Here is an 18,083-nt window from a genome sequence, read left to right on the forward strand (position 1 = left end):
AATACAGTACATTAAAATGTTGTACAGTACACCGCTCCATGGTTTCTTACGGTAACTACACTCCCACAAATTCCGGCGTTTAATAATAACGCACATGTCCCATTTATACCTGCCATCAAAGTGAAAGTCCAAATAAACTTGACCCTCGTTGTCCTTCGATGATATTTAAACTACATTTCCCATCAACCCTTCGTTCACTCATTATAAATTAAAACGACTCATTGGATTCGAATGATTTAATCTGACCAATGAGCTTTGAGGATACTGCAGCACAGGAATGACCTTTATTGGAGTATTTTGACAACCAGCCGCTGTGGCGGCGACTCCGACTACTGTCTCATATATGTCTTTCTGTCACGACGGTTAAGTGGGCTGTTAATATTATCTTTTACCCCGTGGGAACGGGCAGCTGGTCAGAATGGGAGGTAATGGAAGCACGGCGAGGAATGTGTCATTTGGGCTGGACAAAGACGAGAAGGTCACAGTAATTGAAGGAGTGAAGGTATGTAGCGTTTTAGTTGTTTAAGTTACGTTATTTGGTGTATCGGTAAATGCTTTTTTAATTTTTTAATGTTAACATCATTCGGATATGAAATAGGGTGTGCTCAGACAGCATGACAGGTCCCATGTCCTCAAGTAAACCATAGCGCCCCCCTCCATCCCACCTTTTCCGCTCTGCCAAGTTATGATTAACTGCTGTCTGAGAGTGGAAGGGTCTTCCTTCCACAGGTTATATGAATTACGACCAGATGTGTTGCTAGCTAGTGAACCGGATATTCACACAGCCCAATGTAAATGTTAGCTAGTAGGCTATGCTCTGTCGACAACATACAGTCCAACCTCGTTGTTAATGTAAAGTCTGCGTAGTCGGGGAAATAAATCAATAATGTAAACTGTTTTTAGTCGTTGTAGACAGATAGTTTGGCCTTTGCTCCACTATTTCGAGAGGTCCGGCGCAGCTGCAGTGCAGTGATTTGCTGAAGGACACAGCAGTAGGCTGCGAGATGCACTGCTTAACCAGCGAGCCTGTAAAATGTTGCTTCTAACCCTTGTTCTTATCAGATACCACGTGTTTGTGTCCACTTTCCTGTGTAGCTGTCGGGGGATGTGCTCCAGCGGATGAAGGAGTCTCAGGGATCTGATGGCACCAAACCGGGATCTGATGGCACCAAACCGGCGTCTCCATCTGACAGTCAGAAGCCACCATCAAGTATGTCCCCATCCAAAACGGAGACCTTTCCTTTCTCTTTGTACCCCCATTGCAGTGATTAATGAGAATAATATTTGAATAGATACCAAATTTACTGCTATTTGATGATGTCAGACAGTTTAGTGTGGGGGAAAAAGGAAGAACAAATGAACATAAAGTGTGTTTTATGTGCATGAATTTAAGTTGAAAGACCATCTGAGATGATCTATGAATTGCCTTGTAACACTGATAAGATGTGTTTAGTCTGACTTTACATGTTATGTTAATTCATACAAATGCATGTCATTTAAATGGCATCTAGCCAATACTATTTAAAGTGACTGGTATTAGGAATAGGGGTGTAAATGCGGACTGTTATTGAATTAAATTTGAAATAGATAGTTTTGTGATAAAGATGCTCCCCCAAAGCTGTGCATGCTGATCCAAATTGTAATTGCTAATATTTCTTTATATGTACTGCATTGATTTCTCAGGTCCAAAACCAGCAGGACCATCGACAACAGAGATGCAGGAAGAGATGCGCAAAAAGTAAGTGTTCAGTATCTTCATCGTTCATGCTATAAATCAAAGATGTCACTCTATTCTGCACATTTAATATCCTTTGTGTAAAGGGCTCCTATGTCTGCTGTTTTTCCTGAGGTCTCTTAGGGTTTTTAACATTTAAATGTAATTTGCGAGGATGTTTTGTGCTCGTTTGTACAGATTACGAAAGCCCTGGGTGGAAAATTTTAAAAAACAAAAATTCAGATCTTTTTTTTTTTTTAAAGACATATTTTTGTGTAAAAACTAGTTTTTCGAAGGGGACTTATTTTTTGTCATATAAATGGAAAAGTTTTTGTCAGATAAACCTATTTCAACAGGTTGACATAGAAAATGGTTCAGATCAGACTTAGAATTATTTATCTCACTCGCCTCTCAGGGCTTTCTTGACACATTGTAAAGTTCCTGAGACAAATTGGGCTGTGACAATAAAACCGTCTCCTCTTGATTAGTCTTGGCATGTTGAAAGTACAACCTCCAAAAAAATAAATAGAATAAAATACAACTTAAAATAGAATAAACCCGAAAGCAGTGGTTTTGCAAATCTCTTAAAGCAATGTTTTGTTGAAAAAATACGTTGAAACTAATCAGAAAAGGTAAGTGACATAGGCTGGGTAGAAAAAGCACTTTCTTTCAGATGTATTTATGGACGCTTTGCAAAATAACTGCGACTACAAATTGCAGAGTAATTTCAGAATAACGTTCCTCAACATGAAATTGGGATGACATTGAAAATTCCATCATCTGAAGTACATGATATCATCAAAAGACTAAGAGAACCTGGAGACGTCTCTCTGCTCAAGGGGCACAAATGAAAATCAAAATTGGCTGCCTGTGATCTTCAGGCCCTTAGGCAGCACCGCAACAGTAACCGACATGACTCTGTCATGGAAATCACTGCATGGGCTCAGGAACACTTCCAGAAATCATGGTCTGCGAACACAGTTCACCGTATCATCCACAAATGCAGGTTAAAGCTCTGTCATGCAAAGGAGAGCCCATATGTGAACATGTTCTGGAAACGCTGCCGTCTCCTCTGGGCCAAAACTAATTTAAAAACGGACTGAGGCAAAGTGGAGAACTGTTCTGTGGTCAGACTAATTAAAATGGATATTCATTTTGGAAATCGCAAGCTCTGCATCCTCCGTACTACAGAGGGGGGAGATCATCTGGCTTGTTTTCAGCGCTCAGATCAAAAGCATCTCTCGGGGTAAGAGGGTGGATTAGTGCCCATGAAGCTGGCAACTTCAACACTGGAGACGCTCCGTCAATGCTGAAAGCTTTAGAGCAACATATGCTCCCATCCAGACAGTCTGGGTGCTATGCTGACCTGCCTGCAGTGCAGAGGTTTGTCCAGGTGAAAAAAATGGGGCAACATTCCTCTCGCAGTGGTCCAGAGACTAGTCTCCTCAGTTCCACAGCTTTTACAGACTGTTGTTAAATGAAGAAGTGATGCTGTGGTAAACATGGCCCTGTCCCAACTCATTTGAGAAGTGTTGCTGAATTAAAAAATATTGTCAATCATTGTCATTCGATAAAATAAATAAAAGTTTTTATGTTTTTATGGTCTATTGTGAATAAAATACTGGTTGACAAGATTTCCAAACTGTTGAACCCTGTTTTTACAGAGTTCCAACTTTTTTTGAAATTAGGTTTGTCTAAAGTCAATGTAAACGTAATGTCGGATGTTTTCAGTCAACAAGTGTACCCTCCGGTGAGGGTGGGTGCCCAGTTGCATTTATCTGGATTCTGTATTTCCAAATCTGCAGTGGTCTCGACATACTTTGACATCAACATTCCCTGAATGTGAAATTCTACAGAAGTCATTACGGGCATCAGCTTGCGAGATGGTAAACTGCACAAAAAAAATGTCATCTTAAGGTTTTTGTAGTAGGCTGGAATTGAGCCACCTGTGTTTGCACAGCCTTGATGCAAGCGCACATGGCAGAGATATAGAATAGCTCTGGTGATATGCTAACATGCACACGCTGAGCAACCTGTCAACACGGGCTCTTCTGATTTACTCTGTCTGTATTTCAGGCATGTCGCACTGCTGTTGGAACACTATGTTGATCCACTATTGAGTAACAGCTTGGAAAAGTCCAAAGGGGCTCAGTTACTCTCTCTGGTGTTGGAGATAGCTTGCAAAAGAATATGATTTTGTTCGTGTAATTAGGGCCATATGGATAAATATAGTTAGCAGAAGTAGGCTTATGGCCAAGATGAAACTGATTTAAAGTATATGCAAAGTATTGTAGTGGAAGAATACCAGGCAACTCAATAATGCTGCTGATATTTTTGCTTAGATATTTAACTTGTGAAGTTATGTTGAATATTATGTAGCATTTATAGTAGCTCCTAATAACGCCTTATTTCAACTGGATCATGTAATAGTGAATATTAGGAGCGTTTGTTATTTTTAGTCATGTATTTGGATGTGTCTCTTGTCTCTTGTACAGTAAACCATTACCGGTACATTTAGTTTTAACTCGATACTTTGATTTAATTCTGTAGAACAATTCATGAATGAGAGTTTCTGTTATTGCTACAGCAACCGTCCATTTTCAGTTGAAAATAATTAATTTTGATATTTGATATTCTTTAGCAGGAAAACCAAAGTAGTGTAATGAAAAATATGCAGAACTGACTTGGTTCCAGAATGATTTTCTCCTCTGTCGCATGCAGCAAAGACAGCAATTCATGACGAGCAGTAAAACTTAGAAAATGCCAAGTTATCAAACGAAGCCAATTATTATTCATTAATGAACACACAGCTCTGTTTTCTGCTTTTATAACCGAGACAACGCAGAAGGAAACAATGTGTTTAAAGCCCTCTGAAAAGCCCACAAATCCAAGTTTAAGCACCGATTTACTGAAATCAATATCTCTCCATCTCTGGAGGGCAGCTCTGTGTGAGAACAGTAACTTGCATTTTGAGCAGACTTCCGCTGGATGAATACATGTCAAAAGGTTAACAGGTCTTATTTTCCCTTTCTGTAGCTTTGAGCGTCAGCAGGCTCTGGTGCAGGAGCAGTTGGCCAAACTGGCTAAGAGGGAAAGAGAGACTGCAGCAGTCACTGGTCTGGATGAGCTGACTCCTACCGCCATCATGGAGAGGGGGAAGGCCCATGAACAGAAGGAGAAGGCCAAGCAACTGGTGAGGGATGCAGACTGGGTTAATATCATTTAACAGCTGGACAACTCGATTCAAAACTTTACTTCCAGGAAAACTTCCCGAAGCTGTTTTGACATGTGAACGTCACAGAATTGGAGAGTTAGGTCTGCAGCAGCCTCCTCACACGTGGACCTCGCAGCACATGCATCAGAAGTATTCGCACACCAGGAAATGAGCTGGAATGGCTCTTTGGTGGAGAGCAGAGGATCCTTAATTAGATTGCTGTATTTGTTGCTGAATGCGGGCCAAGCTTCCTTCCTAACCATTATCATGCATACAGAAATGCAGATATTTGATAAATCATCAAAGATTTAAGCGCTTTGAAGCGTGTGCCCTGTGTGTAATTTGTCATTGACGTGCACTGATGAGCACAAATGTCTCACCAGTCACCAAACTGCCCTTCTCTCGCTGGTGTTTTTCCCTTGCTTTGTTGAAATTGAACATTGTGGATTTCTTGTCTATCTCATGTTCTCCCCAGCTGATTTGTCCTGCGGTGTTCTGTTTTTTTCAGTTTGCTAACTAGCTGTAATGAATACTGTATGAAGCTGTTGGATTATCTTACACCGATATGGGCTCCAATCGTTTAATAACGCTGCAGTGCAATGAGAAACTTTGCACTCTCCCCTAAAGGCCTTGTTTTCTACTTTCACTATCATCTATCAAGTCAGTGCAGCCTGTTAGTGTTGAGCGTGTAGACGGAGGCCGAGGCTGAGGGTGTATTCTGAATGCGATTTAACAGAGAATAAAAGTGTTGAGGAATCTCACACATCAGCGATGGATGTGTTTGACAGGTTTGATGTGAGTGCGCAGTGGAGAGAAAGCTTTGAGCTTCAGTGTGTTCTGATGAAAAGAAGAATTGCATCTATTCATTAAAGGAAAAGGGGGCGGGGTGCTGCTTTAAGGTAGTAATAGACTTGTAACAGATGCCAGTATAGTGTGTGGGAGTTTTAGGGAGCATATGGCTTTGAGTGTTTATGTGGCCCCACAGTTACCTTTTCTTCTTTCTCACCTGTCCTTCTTGTTTGGTCTCACCTCCATCTCTCACCTATTTGTGCTCAACTGTCGAACTCGTTCATTTTTGCCCAATTTGATTTCTCTCTCGCTTAGATTGTGACTCCTGCTCGGCAGAGCAGGAATAAGTGAGCTGAGAGCTGGCAGACTTCACTCCTCAGATGATAAATGAGGATTTCTGCTTTTGTCGTAATGCTTCTGCTTTTGAGAAGATTATGAAAAGTCGTGAGTCTGATTTCAAAGCTCCTACAGTCACAAATTTCTCTGCTTAGCAGGTGAGCTTACCTCTCTTTTTAGCATTTTCCAGCGACCTTGCATTCTCTGGCAACAGCGCAGCTGGAGGCTCAAAGAAACACATTTCTCCACCCCCTGCTTTTCTTTCTCCTCTGTAAAATGCTCCACTTTGAGTAGGCTGGAAGCTGCCTTATTTCTCTGAGGAGAAGACAGATACACTCCCACAAACATACGCTCACACACAACACAGTGGCACCATCACAATTACCCAAACATGTGTAAAGAAAACCCCCCCCTCGGAGCCTTTCATCACATGCGCTCTTGGGCTCCCCTGCACGCCGGCTTTGTGTCACTGTTGGGTTGAGGGGGAGGTGAGGGAGGTGTGAAGGCTATACCTGTCGAAGAGATGAGCTTTTCCCCCATCCTGCCTCAGGCTGCCTGTCACAAACACTCACATTAGCCATTTACCCCTGCCTCAGCACCGACAGCCACTGCTGGGACTTATTGTGTGTGTGCCGTTGCATGGCATACACGTGTGTGTGTGTGTGTGTGTAAACTGGCTGTGTCGATTCACATCAGACGAATGGGTGTATGCTGTGGGTAGAGGTTCATACGCAGGTCAGTCAGTACTCCCTCCTCAGGTTTTCTCTACTGTCGTATACTTTTGTTCTGTAAAGATGTGTACTCGTGTAGTTCCTGAGAGTATGAATTCCTTTCGTCTAAGGCGTGCTTTCTCTCATTTGTACGTGCCACTGAACCCCGCCACCGATGTTAAAATGCACCTCTTCACTCACAGAGGTGTTGTTGTGAGGAAGACTAGGTTTTTATTTTTTATTTTTATTTTCCACAGTTATTGGTTAAGTGAGAACAGGTGTGTCAGTGTGGAGTGCTTCAAGTGAGAATTGCTTTTGCTGTGTTTCCCAGCGGCTGCTTTTCATTGTTAACCTGCCGAATGTGACGTTGAAGAGGCTGATTATAACAAATACTAGCTCATCGGCTCAAAATCATCACTTCTTATTCAAATCGGAGTGATAGTTGATATACTCCTGATATGTTAATGATATAAAGACACTCTTTTGCATGATAATTTGTTTCTGATCAGTTTTTCCGTATTCCTGCATCATCCACGGTTGCACAAAGGTTCAAGTGCATACGCCTTTGCTTTTTCACCATGTCATCCCTTCTTACTATGAGATTCTATTTAACAGTAACACCTCGAGTGAAGACGTGGAAGAGATGCATAGTTGCATTAACACCTCTTTTCTCCTCATCCCTTGCACCTCCTGTGTTTGTTTTCCCTCCTTTCTGTTCTCTCCACCTCGGAGGTGTCATTTCTGCTTGAAGTAAAATGCAATTAGTATGCACAGGTATTCAGTACTGAGCATCTCACACGCACAGGCAATGACAAGCAGCTGCTTGAAGCTATTGAATTTGAGGAGGCTGCTAGGTGGGCGAGACTGTGTGGGTCATGGGGGACGTGTTAGTCGATTCTGTGTATTAAAAGTCTTCTTCTTCTTTTTTTTCCCCTTGATCGCTCCGATGCAAAACACAGTTAACAGCAACATCACTACCGGGTGCAATTTTAGTTCAGATCTGTTCTGGAAGATTGAATGAATCCATATACATACATTTAACAGAACCAGTATATATAAAAAAAGAATGTGGCTATGAAACAGGACAAGGAGAAACAGCTGGATATTTGTGTGGTAGGAAATGAGGCATTCATACATTTGATTTTACAGGTTTCTACTGTTCTACGCCTTAACGACCCATCTAAAAGGTTTGCATTGTATTTTCATGAGATATTAACGTTGAAGTGGTAAATATATTTGGTTACTTTGGTTTCTAGTCCACGTCATGGAATAGTTTATAACCAGGAGTAAGTTTCATTGTGGAAACTACTAGATACTCGTTCTTTGTAGTCCATTCAAACCTATGAGGGACATTTCCTCTGCTCCCACAAACTAAACATTAAAGCTGCAGGTTTTCTGACAAATGATCTCACTAAAGATCAAACTCTTACTCTATGGGAAGGTGGCATAACAGCAACAACAGTAGGCTGTGACGCCTTTTGGAAAAGGTAATTGACAGCATTTATTCAGCTGTAAATAATCTTTTGATATAAGGAGTTTGTGCAGTTTGAGTTTGAATATGTGATTAAAAAAAGATGGAGTTCCCATTTGGTCACTCCTTATGTCCCTGTTCTCTAACACCTCCTCCTTCCTTTAACACTCTTGCCAGATTGTTAGGCAAGTATTAAAACTGCAAATCATGTAGTTCTGTTATACCATCTGATATTGTAAACATCCTTTTGAGGCTGAGTCTATACTGTAGAAATTTGAGGCTTGAAGCAAATCTTTTCATCTGCTGTGTGTTATTCATGCTGTTGTGCGCTGTCAGTTCGACCCGGTTTCTTCTTACCAAATGACGTTTTACATCATATTACCAGTGGCTTAATAGTTTAGTTCTGAGTCGATATATATGCAGAGTTAATTGTATGACATTTGTCATAATGTTAGGATGCGGATGGAGTGGAAGGATGTGTACTAGAGAATGGTCACTAGATGGCATTGTTGAAGCATGTTTGGTTGGCGAGGGGATTAAAAGCAGGAGGAATGCCTGCCTCCCCTCCACTGCCACATGTGCTGCTGGGCAACAATTTCTCCCAGAATTCTTTCCTCCACCTGTGTCTCATCTTTGTATCTGTCCATAGTGTCTGTGCCTGCATGTGTGAGCGATGACTCAGAGGGAAGCTTGTGACACTGCCCAAAAGAATGATGACGAAAGCCAGGGTGAAGAGCCCCACATTCACTGAAGTCAGACCTGAGATGGCAAGCACTCAGACCACAGCAGTGTTAATGCCACACATGTTAACAGTCGCGCCGAGCTGCTGTGTAGAGCCACTTAGAAATGACACTTGACAAGAGTGTAAATGTTGTGTTTTGCACTGAATATGCAGCCTTGCAAGATGTTCCTGCTAACCAGCAGGGCCTCCTGCTGTTTGAGCCTAATTGACATTTGTCTGATATGCACACTCTGTGTACTCAGCACATCTCTTAACTTGTATTGATTATTTTTCAACCATTATGTTTTAATTGTATTTCCTTTATCTCCATGACAACAAACTGTGCTGGAACTCCTTCTATTATTAATTAATGAATTTATTTACTAACCCATCCCTGCTGAACTGGCCTTGCTTTGTGTGATAAGTGTCGATGGTCGATATGTTGGTTCAGCTAAACTTAAGTCATTTTGAGATGGACTTCTCAGTTGAATCACTTAAATGCATATAGAAAATGATCTCAAATCCCTTGGTTCCAGCAGACACTTGCACATCACTGTTCAGCAAATGACTTGCAAATGCAAATGGGATTATAGCAGTATGGGAATAAGATGGTTTGAACTTGCACATTCTTTCAGTGACTATTCACCAGCCGATACTTATTGGTGGCAAAACTGAATGTAGAGGTCTTCATTTATATGCAAGCACTAGCATTTAAGACCGTTCTTTTTTCCTTTATCCACCTGTGTGAGATGACTGAGGAGTCACAGCAACCGACATGTGTTGTCAGGCAGTGGCGTGGGCAGGAAAAACAAGGCAGCATCAGGCCAGAGATCAACCTGGGAGCTCAGAGGAAAAACAGATATGGTCTCAGAAAGACCACAGGAGCTGAGAGGCAGAGAGAAGTAAACTGTAGGGTATGGTCATAGATTCAGAATCCTCACTCTGGCTGCCAGCCAACGAGATTATTTAACGCTGCTTGTTAGCCAAAGACGGAAACGAGAGAAGAGAGGCACGAAAAGACACTGGGAGAGAGAGAGAGAGAAGAAAATGGATCAATAAAAACTAATTAATTGAAAAACAAGTTAATTGTCAGTGGGGGGGGATTGAGGTTTATGTTGAGATTGATTGTTTGCCCATAAACCTTCAACATAGCGATGACTTTTGAGTCTGTTTGTGTGACATATTGTAAAGGTGAACAATATGCGCACTCACACACTTTCTTTCTGATGGAAACTGACTAAACCATACAGCGGGGATTCACACACACTGTCACACACGTCTGTACCACATGTTATCAGTCAGTGTTATCACAGACTTGACATCTTTTCTGCATGTTAAAGCAGTTAAGCCCTTTGCACGCGCTCTCTCTCACACACACACACACACAGACTCACACACTTGCAGAGCAGCAGCCCCATCGTCTTCAGCAAAGGTAATTGCTGACGTGCAGAGCACTCTCTAAATGGGGAGATTTTGATCGGTACAGAGCAGCAAGAGAGAGCCGAGCACAAATCTTGTCAGTTCAGAGGACAGATGTGTGGGAGCGAAATACCTCTCTTTTCCAAGAGCAGATGTGATGTAATGAGACAGCTGGATGAGGCTTATTATCCGAAGGAAAGCTAATGTTTCAAAAATGATGGTTTTCATAGAAGAATATGATTATTCACTTCTGAACAATCAAACAGTGTGTCAAAGGTATTTCAAATAAGCCAATAATGACTCTGTTCCATTCATCAGAGTGAAAAATGAAGGCGGGTGCTATGTCTCTTCTTTTATGTTTAGGCCATTTTTTTCTGCCTTTCTCATAACTAATTCGATATTTTTATCGAATCTTATAGTTACTCAGTAAGATATTAACTAAAAAAGCGTTTTTGCAAACTCAACACAACACCTTTTGAAATACAAAATAATTTCTTTCAAATTATTGATGGTAATTTGTTAGTCGCCTGAAACTAAAGTCTCCAACCCACTTCCTTTAATTCACAGTTCATCACTCTTTTTGCCGTCCTCCTTCCCACCGTCTCTCTCGTAGTGTCTCTTTGACAGTCTGTGGTGGCAAAGTAGGCTGATGATGAAGTGTTAATTCATCAAACCTCCCACAGTTATGTGACAAAAACTCACATTTAATGAGCAAACAGCTAGACTAACCAATTCATGCCGTTGGTATTTGGTATGCACCGTGTGTGTGTGGGTGTTCATGTGTGTCCTTTTTTTTTTTGTGCATCTGGAAGTGTTCATCACCCACAGGTGTTAATGTGATGATAAATGCATATACACATATGAACAGTTGCCTGATTTCCCTGTGAGAAGCTGCGCTTCTGCATGTTCAGAGTTTAAAAAATGGCTTCAGCGCTGCAATATATTGACTTTATGTGTACCGGTGGGGGGGCAGATGATAGGGGGTTTTCTCCAGTGAGAACCAGTTCACTGGATTCAGCTATCATGCTTTACTTTATTTCCTGCCATAAACTCTGAAATTCTGAAAATAGCTGATTTGGTTACCGTACTTATATTAGTTGTGCTCTTGTAAAAACTTCTATTATCAATTCAATAATTAATTTTCAATGCAAGTATGACAGTGAAAAGATAAGCAGCAATACAATGTCCAAAATAAATCCAGCAAGAACAGAATGTTTAAAACTAGACAATAGAGTTTGTTGTTGAATTAAGATTTAACAGCTCTCTTGAAGAGTTAAAGTCAGATAAACAAACAGAGCATTTTAAAATCTTTGATCCTTTAATTGAAAAAACTGCCTGAATAAAAGATGTTCTACAAATTGAGACTTTATGATTTCCACCTGAAGCAGGTCTGAGACCAGACAGTCAGACCATATGACGTATGTGGAAAATATGTCTATGTTTGGCAGACGCTTTTATCCAAAGCGACTTACATGAAGGGTAAGCGAGTCTTGCCTAAGGACAGGGTCAGACAGTCAGATGTCAGACAGTTTCTTATCATCTTAAAGCATTAAAGTTTAGCATTTATTGTTTTAGAGATCATATTAACATGACTTTTAAAATTTTGCTGATCCAAATACTTCTCCTCTGATTCCTTTCACAGATTCTGAGTTGATATTTATCATCAGTATTCATATTTGATCTAATTTAACTATCTAACTGCAGCAGATTCTTTTGACAAAGCAGCAAAGTGCTTTACAGAAAGGTTTAAAGTGAGTTAGATTATTAGGAAATGAACAAAAACACAGCTAAGCAGTTACACAGAATTAGAAGAGTAATCTGGACACACCCTCTCTTCCCACCACTCCACACCAGGTGGCTAAAAGATCTCTGGAAAATGGCAACAACCCACTTCAATTGCAATTTATTAATAAACAAGATGGTATGGTACAATTCGATCTGTGCTCAGTCATAACATGTGGGTCGAACGAATAAAGGATATGAATGGGATGAATGAAATGTTCTGTGAGAACAGTTTTGGTTCATTAGAGAAGTTCCATGGGAGATGACCCAAGTTGTTTAATCTGGTGCACTTAATCAATCGATCGATCGGACTTTATTTATATAGCACTTTTCATACAAGAAAATGTAGCACAAAGTGCTTTTCAAGATAGAAGAAAATAAAACAAAGCAGTTTTGAAATGCGCCATGAAAACAAACCTTGACTTGAGTGCCTGTTCTTTGGCTTCCAATGAAAGAATCGGGTTAACAGCAAAGCTACAGGAGGCAGGCTTATCAGAAGCAGCCCACCATCTTCCAGAACAAGAAGCGTGTTAGCGGTAACATTTCTTGCAGTTGTATGACCAAAGAATTTATTTTTTGAGAGCTAGATTTTACATGCTACTTAAGTGTTATTCAGGTTTGCCATCTGTTAGCTTCACAAAACCCAAAGCCCAGATGTTTGCTTTCAAAATACTGCATTTTTCAGTCATCACTCATTGCCATTTGATCCATAGCTACAATGTTAGCATAACATTGGAGCTACACTATGTTTCTTCTTATTCCTCTGTGATGTTTTCTGGCAGTAACGATAACGTAACAATGTAGCTGTTCAACTTTATTGTGATAATGACGTCAGAAAATGACAGATTAGCAATCATATACTTTGATTTTGTTTAATCTTCAAACTCTTAATTATTTGCTTTGACGCAGAAACGTCCATGTACACATCGTGATGCGTCTTAGAATCAAGAACTTTCCACACCACTGGTGATGAAGTGTGTCAGGGAAGTACCTGGAGAGAAAAGGCAGTGAGAGCAAACTCCACACCGAAAGGCCACCAGGCCAGATTCATACCAGAAACCTTTTTGCTGTGAGTGCTGACCGCTACGATGCTGTGCAGCCGCACTACTACTCCTGATAATAATAATCACAATGATATTATTAATAATGAGGATAATGGAAATATGAGAAAATAACAGAAAGGGCCTGCTTTTAGCCATTAGCACCTGAGTTAATAAGAAACCGGTCTCCACCTGTCCACTCCATGGTTACCCTGAAGCAGTTGGTAAAGTCAGCCAAGACACCATTATTGTCGTTTGTGATTATGAGGTTGGAGTTTTCTTCCAGGACTTCCATTTATTTTGATTATTTTGACTCATAAAGTGAAGTTAAGAGTCACCCTCAGTCCCACACAGGAGGTGGTGGTGTGTGTGTGTGTGTGTGTGTGTGTGGGGGGGGGGTTTCATTACAGGATCCTTTCCAAGACTGCTCTCAGACGTAGTTAACCAGGCCCTCACACCCCAGGGATGTGCCAGAGACAGAAGGGCTGTGTGAGATGAATGATACAAACAGATATGGGTATTTTACTCTCATTGGGGGGGTGTTTCTATGTCGTTGTGTGTGTGTGAGAGCAGGTGATGAGGCATGTTAGCATGTGTCGAGGAAGCACACCGCTCTACCTGTAAATAAAATATAAAAGCCTTTGTTTGCTGTAGTGGTAGTTTCTGATGAAAAGAATTGGACCAAAGTGGTCAATCATATAGATAAAGTGAATGCAGCATTATAAGGGGCAGCTTCCTTTAAAAAAAAAAAAAAATAAAGGGATAGAGGGATCATCTCATCACTGTAATTAACAAAGTGTTCCTTCCGTTCTTTGTATGTCTCTGGGCTTAAAAAAACAAAACAAAAAAACAATACATTCGTAATCCAGATAAAATTAATTTGCTTCTGTATACAACCACAACCTGTTTGTCTTTTGAAATCATGCCTTAATATGTGTGTAGGAAAACACTTCACTGCACATCATTCAGCGTGCCTTTTAGAGCAAAAAGAGGAAACACACTTATTTGACCAAATAAGACCCGGGGTGAAAGCACTCAGCTGTACCAGTCGTGTTTATTACTGGAACACATGATGAATGTGCTTACCGTACTTGTTCTCATTGAGATATGACGGGAAGAAAGCTGTCAGTGAATTAGCTGTTATTTTCTCCTCTCTGTCTGTATTTGTGTCTTTCTCCCTTTCTCCCCTCCTCTTTCTACCTAATTAAAAAGCCAAATCAGAGTTTAACTGCACACACTGTGTTTGCCAGTGACATTCTCTAAACTAATCCTCATTTTAGCCCTCTCTCCTCATCTCTCTCTCCTCCTGACTTCGAGTATAAAACCAAACCAAAATGTTTTCTCCCCAAACTCATAGATTTATTCAAATTGTGCCATTTGCATAATTTAGTATTTACATAATTGATTTCCAAGGCAGCATTTCTCACTATGCGAGGTGGTGTTGGAGACCAAAAGGTCTCATCCTGTCATGCACACACACACACACACACACACATACACACAGCTTTGTTGAAGTGTCACATTCTCCTTTCCCACAGAGACATAGAAACAAACGCACTGTGTTGCTGGATGGGTAAGATTTGAAGTCTAAATCAAGCATGAAGCGTTGCCAAGCTGGTGCATCTGGTGACCTGCGTGGTACACGCAGCAAACATAATCAACTTAGCACACATAATCTAATGCATTGAAATCTGTGAAATTGGTGCGGTTATATTGAAGGAGCACTGTCAATTTCTCTAGGCTTTTGCCCCCTTTCAGCTAAAAATAAAAATTAGATTTGATTTACAGATGTTGGAGGGTTTTTTTTTCCCTTCTAATTGCATGCATGAATGAATCTGTGGCCAGACCCCACCTCCCATTAAATAATGACATTTATTGAAAGGTTATTTGAAAGTGGGAAGCTTTGTCAACCTCTACTGATGAGCATAATTCACAGTAATTGCATTAGAGTATGTGCAATATTATTTGAATATGGTGCACATATTCCGACACTTGATTGAAAAGGAATATAGATTTGAGGGCAAGAGTGTAAAAACAGAACAATTCCTCCGTTCTTCCTGCCGCACAGCTGACCAGTCACAGCTGTAAGTGGATGCAAGTGTCGGATAAGTCTCAACAACCGGCTGTTTTCAGATGAAGGGAAGAGATATGGTCCACATGACTTAGTCTTTGGCCTGAGGAAAAAGGAAGTGATTTTGGTATGGATGATGGTTTTGAAAATGTTATTGACCACATAAACTCTCTTGGATCCACTATCCATTGTTAGTGTTCTGTAGTTATATTACAGGTTGAGGACAGTGTTTATGCAATAGTTCCGTGTATTTTTATCGATCCACACACGTTTACTAGAAATATGCCTCAATGGCTGGTTTCAAATGCTATTTTATTCTTCATTGAGAACTTCTAACCACTATTTTTACGAGCTTTAACGATTAACTTAGTGCTACATTAATACCACAGGCACAAGCTTAATGACTTTAGAAACCCTGGGGATTGAGCCTTAGTTGTAGTACTTTCCTGGTTGTGTTTTTGCTATCTCAGTTGATTCAGGCTTTTAATTTTTACACTGAGGGTGCAGACTGCTGGTCATCAGGGAACTAGGAGCCTCAAGAAAGTGGGTGGCTGTACCTAAAAAGCCAATGTCTGCTGTGGCCCATGGACTGCATCAAACTGCTTGGGTGTGTGTTAGTCTGCGTCTGTATCACAACAAGCGCCTTTACCTCTCTCTAAAGTCTTTCATCTATGGAAATGGGACCTCCACACTCTTGTGAGCACTCTGTAGGGGTCACCATCCTCTTACACACACGGTCACACTCAGACACATCTTCAGTTTCGGGCCAGTCCCTGAAGACCAAGGGGGTTTAACAGATGGTGTCGACTGTATCCGTTACACCGATTACCCGAAACCACACAGATTCTAGAGCAACTGGCTTTGTGAGTTCACCTCATTTAACTGAATGGTATTTTTATGAGGCATGGCAACATTAGAGCCACCTACTGCTCTAATCTGTCCCTTTCTGCTCTGTGTCTAATACCAGACTGGAAGAACCGGGTTGGGAAGGAAAGCCCGAATATGGCGTCCTACACACCTGTCTGTAAATGATTGGATTTGGTAATGGTGCTCTAGTTTATATGTTCATATAATATTTAATAATTTGATTTAAAAAAAAAATTGGTCTTCATGACAGTTGTTATCAGATTTGTCCTTCAGAGGCACAGTCTGTGGCATAAACACCAACTGTCATGAAGGTTGTAGTCAAATATCAATTTCCAAGGCTTGAAGTCAGTGGCATTTGTATCTGTAGCTTTTCTTCTTTTATTAACTGTCAGCTCTAACCCTGCTGAAGGCCGCTGGTGGAGGTCATTGAAAACACACTGTTGTGAAGGCATTACCCACACTCACCAGAGGATTTGTTGTTCGGAACAATGTGAGAAGTCGTGCATGGAAACCAGTCTTGTTTGTGAGCCTGGCCTGTGCAGAAATGACTCCCAGTGATTAAATTGGTATCTGACTTGATCTCGGTTTGTGCATGTGGGCGACAGTGGCCACACAAGTTCAAAACAGCTGTGTGTTTCAGAGCCAGGCGCCACAGTTGTTCGTGGCTGCACTTTGAAGGTTTGGCCTGTGAATGCATGGTTGATGATGTCATTTCTGTGATTCATTGTGTGACATGTGACAGGCATGCTTCGTGTCAAAGATCACGCACTGTACTAGATCAAAGTTTTTGGCTCGCTGTATGTTAACATTGAACAATTCAATGAGTGTATGTAACAACTTTTTAAGAGATACCGGTCATCTTACCATGTTTCTTTGTTTCTGAACCAAAAGGCTACGATGCTGCTTAAACACCATCAGATACCAACACTTTATCAGACATAAACAAAGTGTTGGACTCCTGTATTTTATGCCAAACTGTGATCTTTTCCTAAGATTAACCAGGTACTTCTGGTGTATAAAAAGAACGAAGAGAACATTAGAATGAAACTTAAATAATGGGGGAAAAAAAGGGAATTCTTACACAGGAGTCTCACAAGAGACCTGAGCTGCGGTGGGGGGGGCGGCGACCTCATCCTGGAGTCAAACCTTGGTTTGATACTATCGCGATGCAGCTTAAAGCTGGAAAAAGACCAGATCAGGATGATCATGTGAGAATCCAACTGCCTCGCAAGATAATATGAAACAACAAAAAAATGAAAAGTCACACTGTTGTACTGCTGATAAGAGAGTCAGATGGCTGCACAAAGTCTTCTCCAGCACATCCCAAAGATTCTCAATAAGGTTTACTTCCATGAGGTTTACTTCCATGGACTTCCATCTTGTGAAAATAATGTCCCACGCTCCCTGAATCACTCTCACAATTTGAGCTCGATGAATCCTGACATCGTCTTCTTCGGATATGCCTGTGCTATCAGGGAAGAATCGATTGATGATGAAAAGTATATTCAGGTACTGAGATGACCAAATTATTTTGGCCAGATCTGGGTACTGAACCTATACATGGACATAGAAAGACACCTTTCTTTATCAGCGAGACTATTTATGACTGCTGCTTTCCTACATTAATTGTTTCTGTCCCTACCTTCTTTTTTTTCTTCACAAGTGCTCTTTAATCTCTCCTCTAACTCTGCTTTCATTGTACCCTACTGTACCCCTACCTACCTACCTACCTACCCACCCCTATTGTACTCTACTGTCTTCTAACCCATGCGCCTTCTCTCTTTCCTAGCCAGCAGATTTGGATGTGTGGGTAAGCGACAACACCATTGCCTATTGAAATGTCATGTTTTCATTGTGCTTTAAAGTAAAGACTGCAAGTGTGCAACTGCCACCGTTCTACACAACAACACTTTGGGAGGTATTCAGCTAGAAAAGGACACATCATCTGT

General features: G+C 41.0%; 1 protein-coding gene across 3 annotated transcripts in view; it reads left to right on the forward strand.

Moving 5' to 3' along the window:
- chchd6b (coiled-coil-helix-coiled-coil-helix domain containing 6b) overlaps positions 1–18,083 on the forward strand; it is a 79,671-nt gene that overhangs the window by 28,814 nt on the left and 32,774 nt on the right. Inside the window, exons 2-6 of one of the 3 annotated variants that reach the window (XM_072382561.1) lie at positions 389–502; positions 1,096–1,210; positions 1,684–1,738; positions 4,751–4,907; positions 17,924–17,944. In XM_072382561.1, coding sequence (XP_072238662.1) covers positions 419–502; positions 1,096–1,210; positions 1,684–1,738; positions 4,751–4,907; positions 17,924–17,944 — 432 coding nt within the window. In that variant the 5' untranslated portion in view covers positions 389–418. Of the gene's footprint in view, positions 1–262; positions 503–1,095; positions 1,211–1,683; positions 1,739–4,750; positions 4,908–17,923; positions 17,945–18,083 lie in introns of those variants that run through there. The other 2 variants (XM_072382560.1, XM_072382562.1) reach the window with 2 other exon arrangements.

This window comes from Leuresthes tenuis, unplaced genomic scaffold (genome assembly GCF_036924035.1).
Source record: "Leuresthes tenuis unplaced genomic scaffold, fLeuTen1.0.hap1 SCAF_3, whole genome shotgun sequence".
NCBI lineage: Eukaryota > Metazoa > Chordata > Actinopteri > Atheriniformes > Atherinopsidae > Leuresthes > Leuresthes tenuis.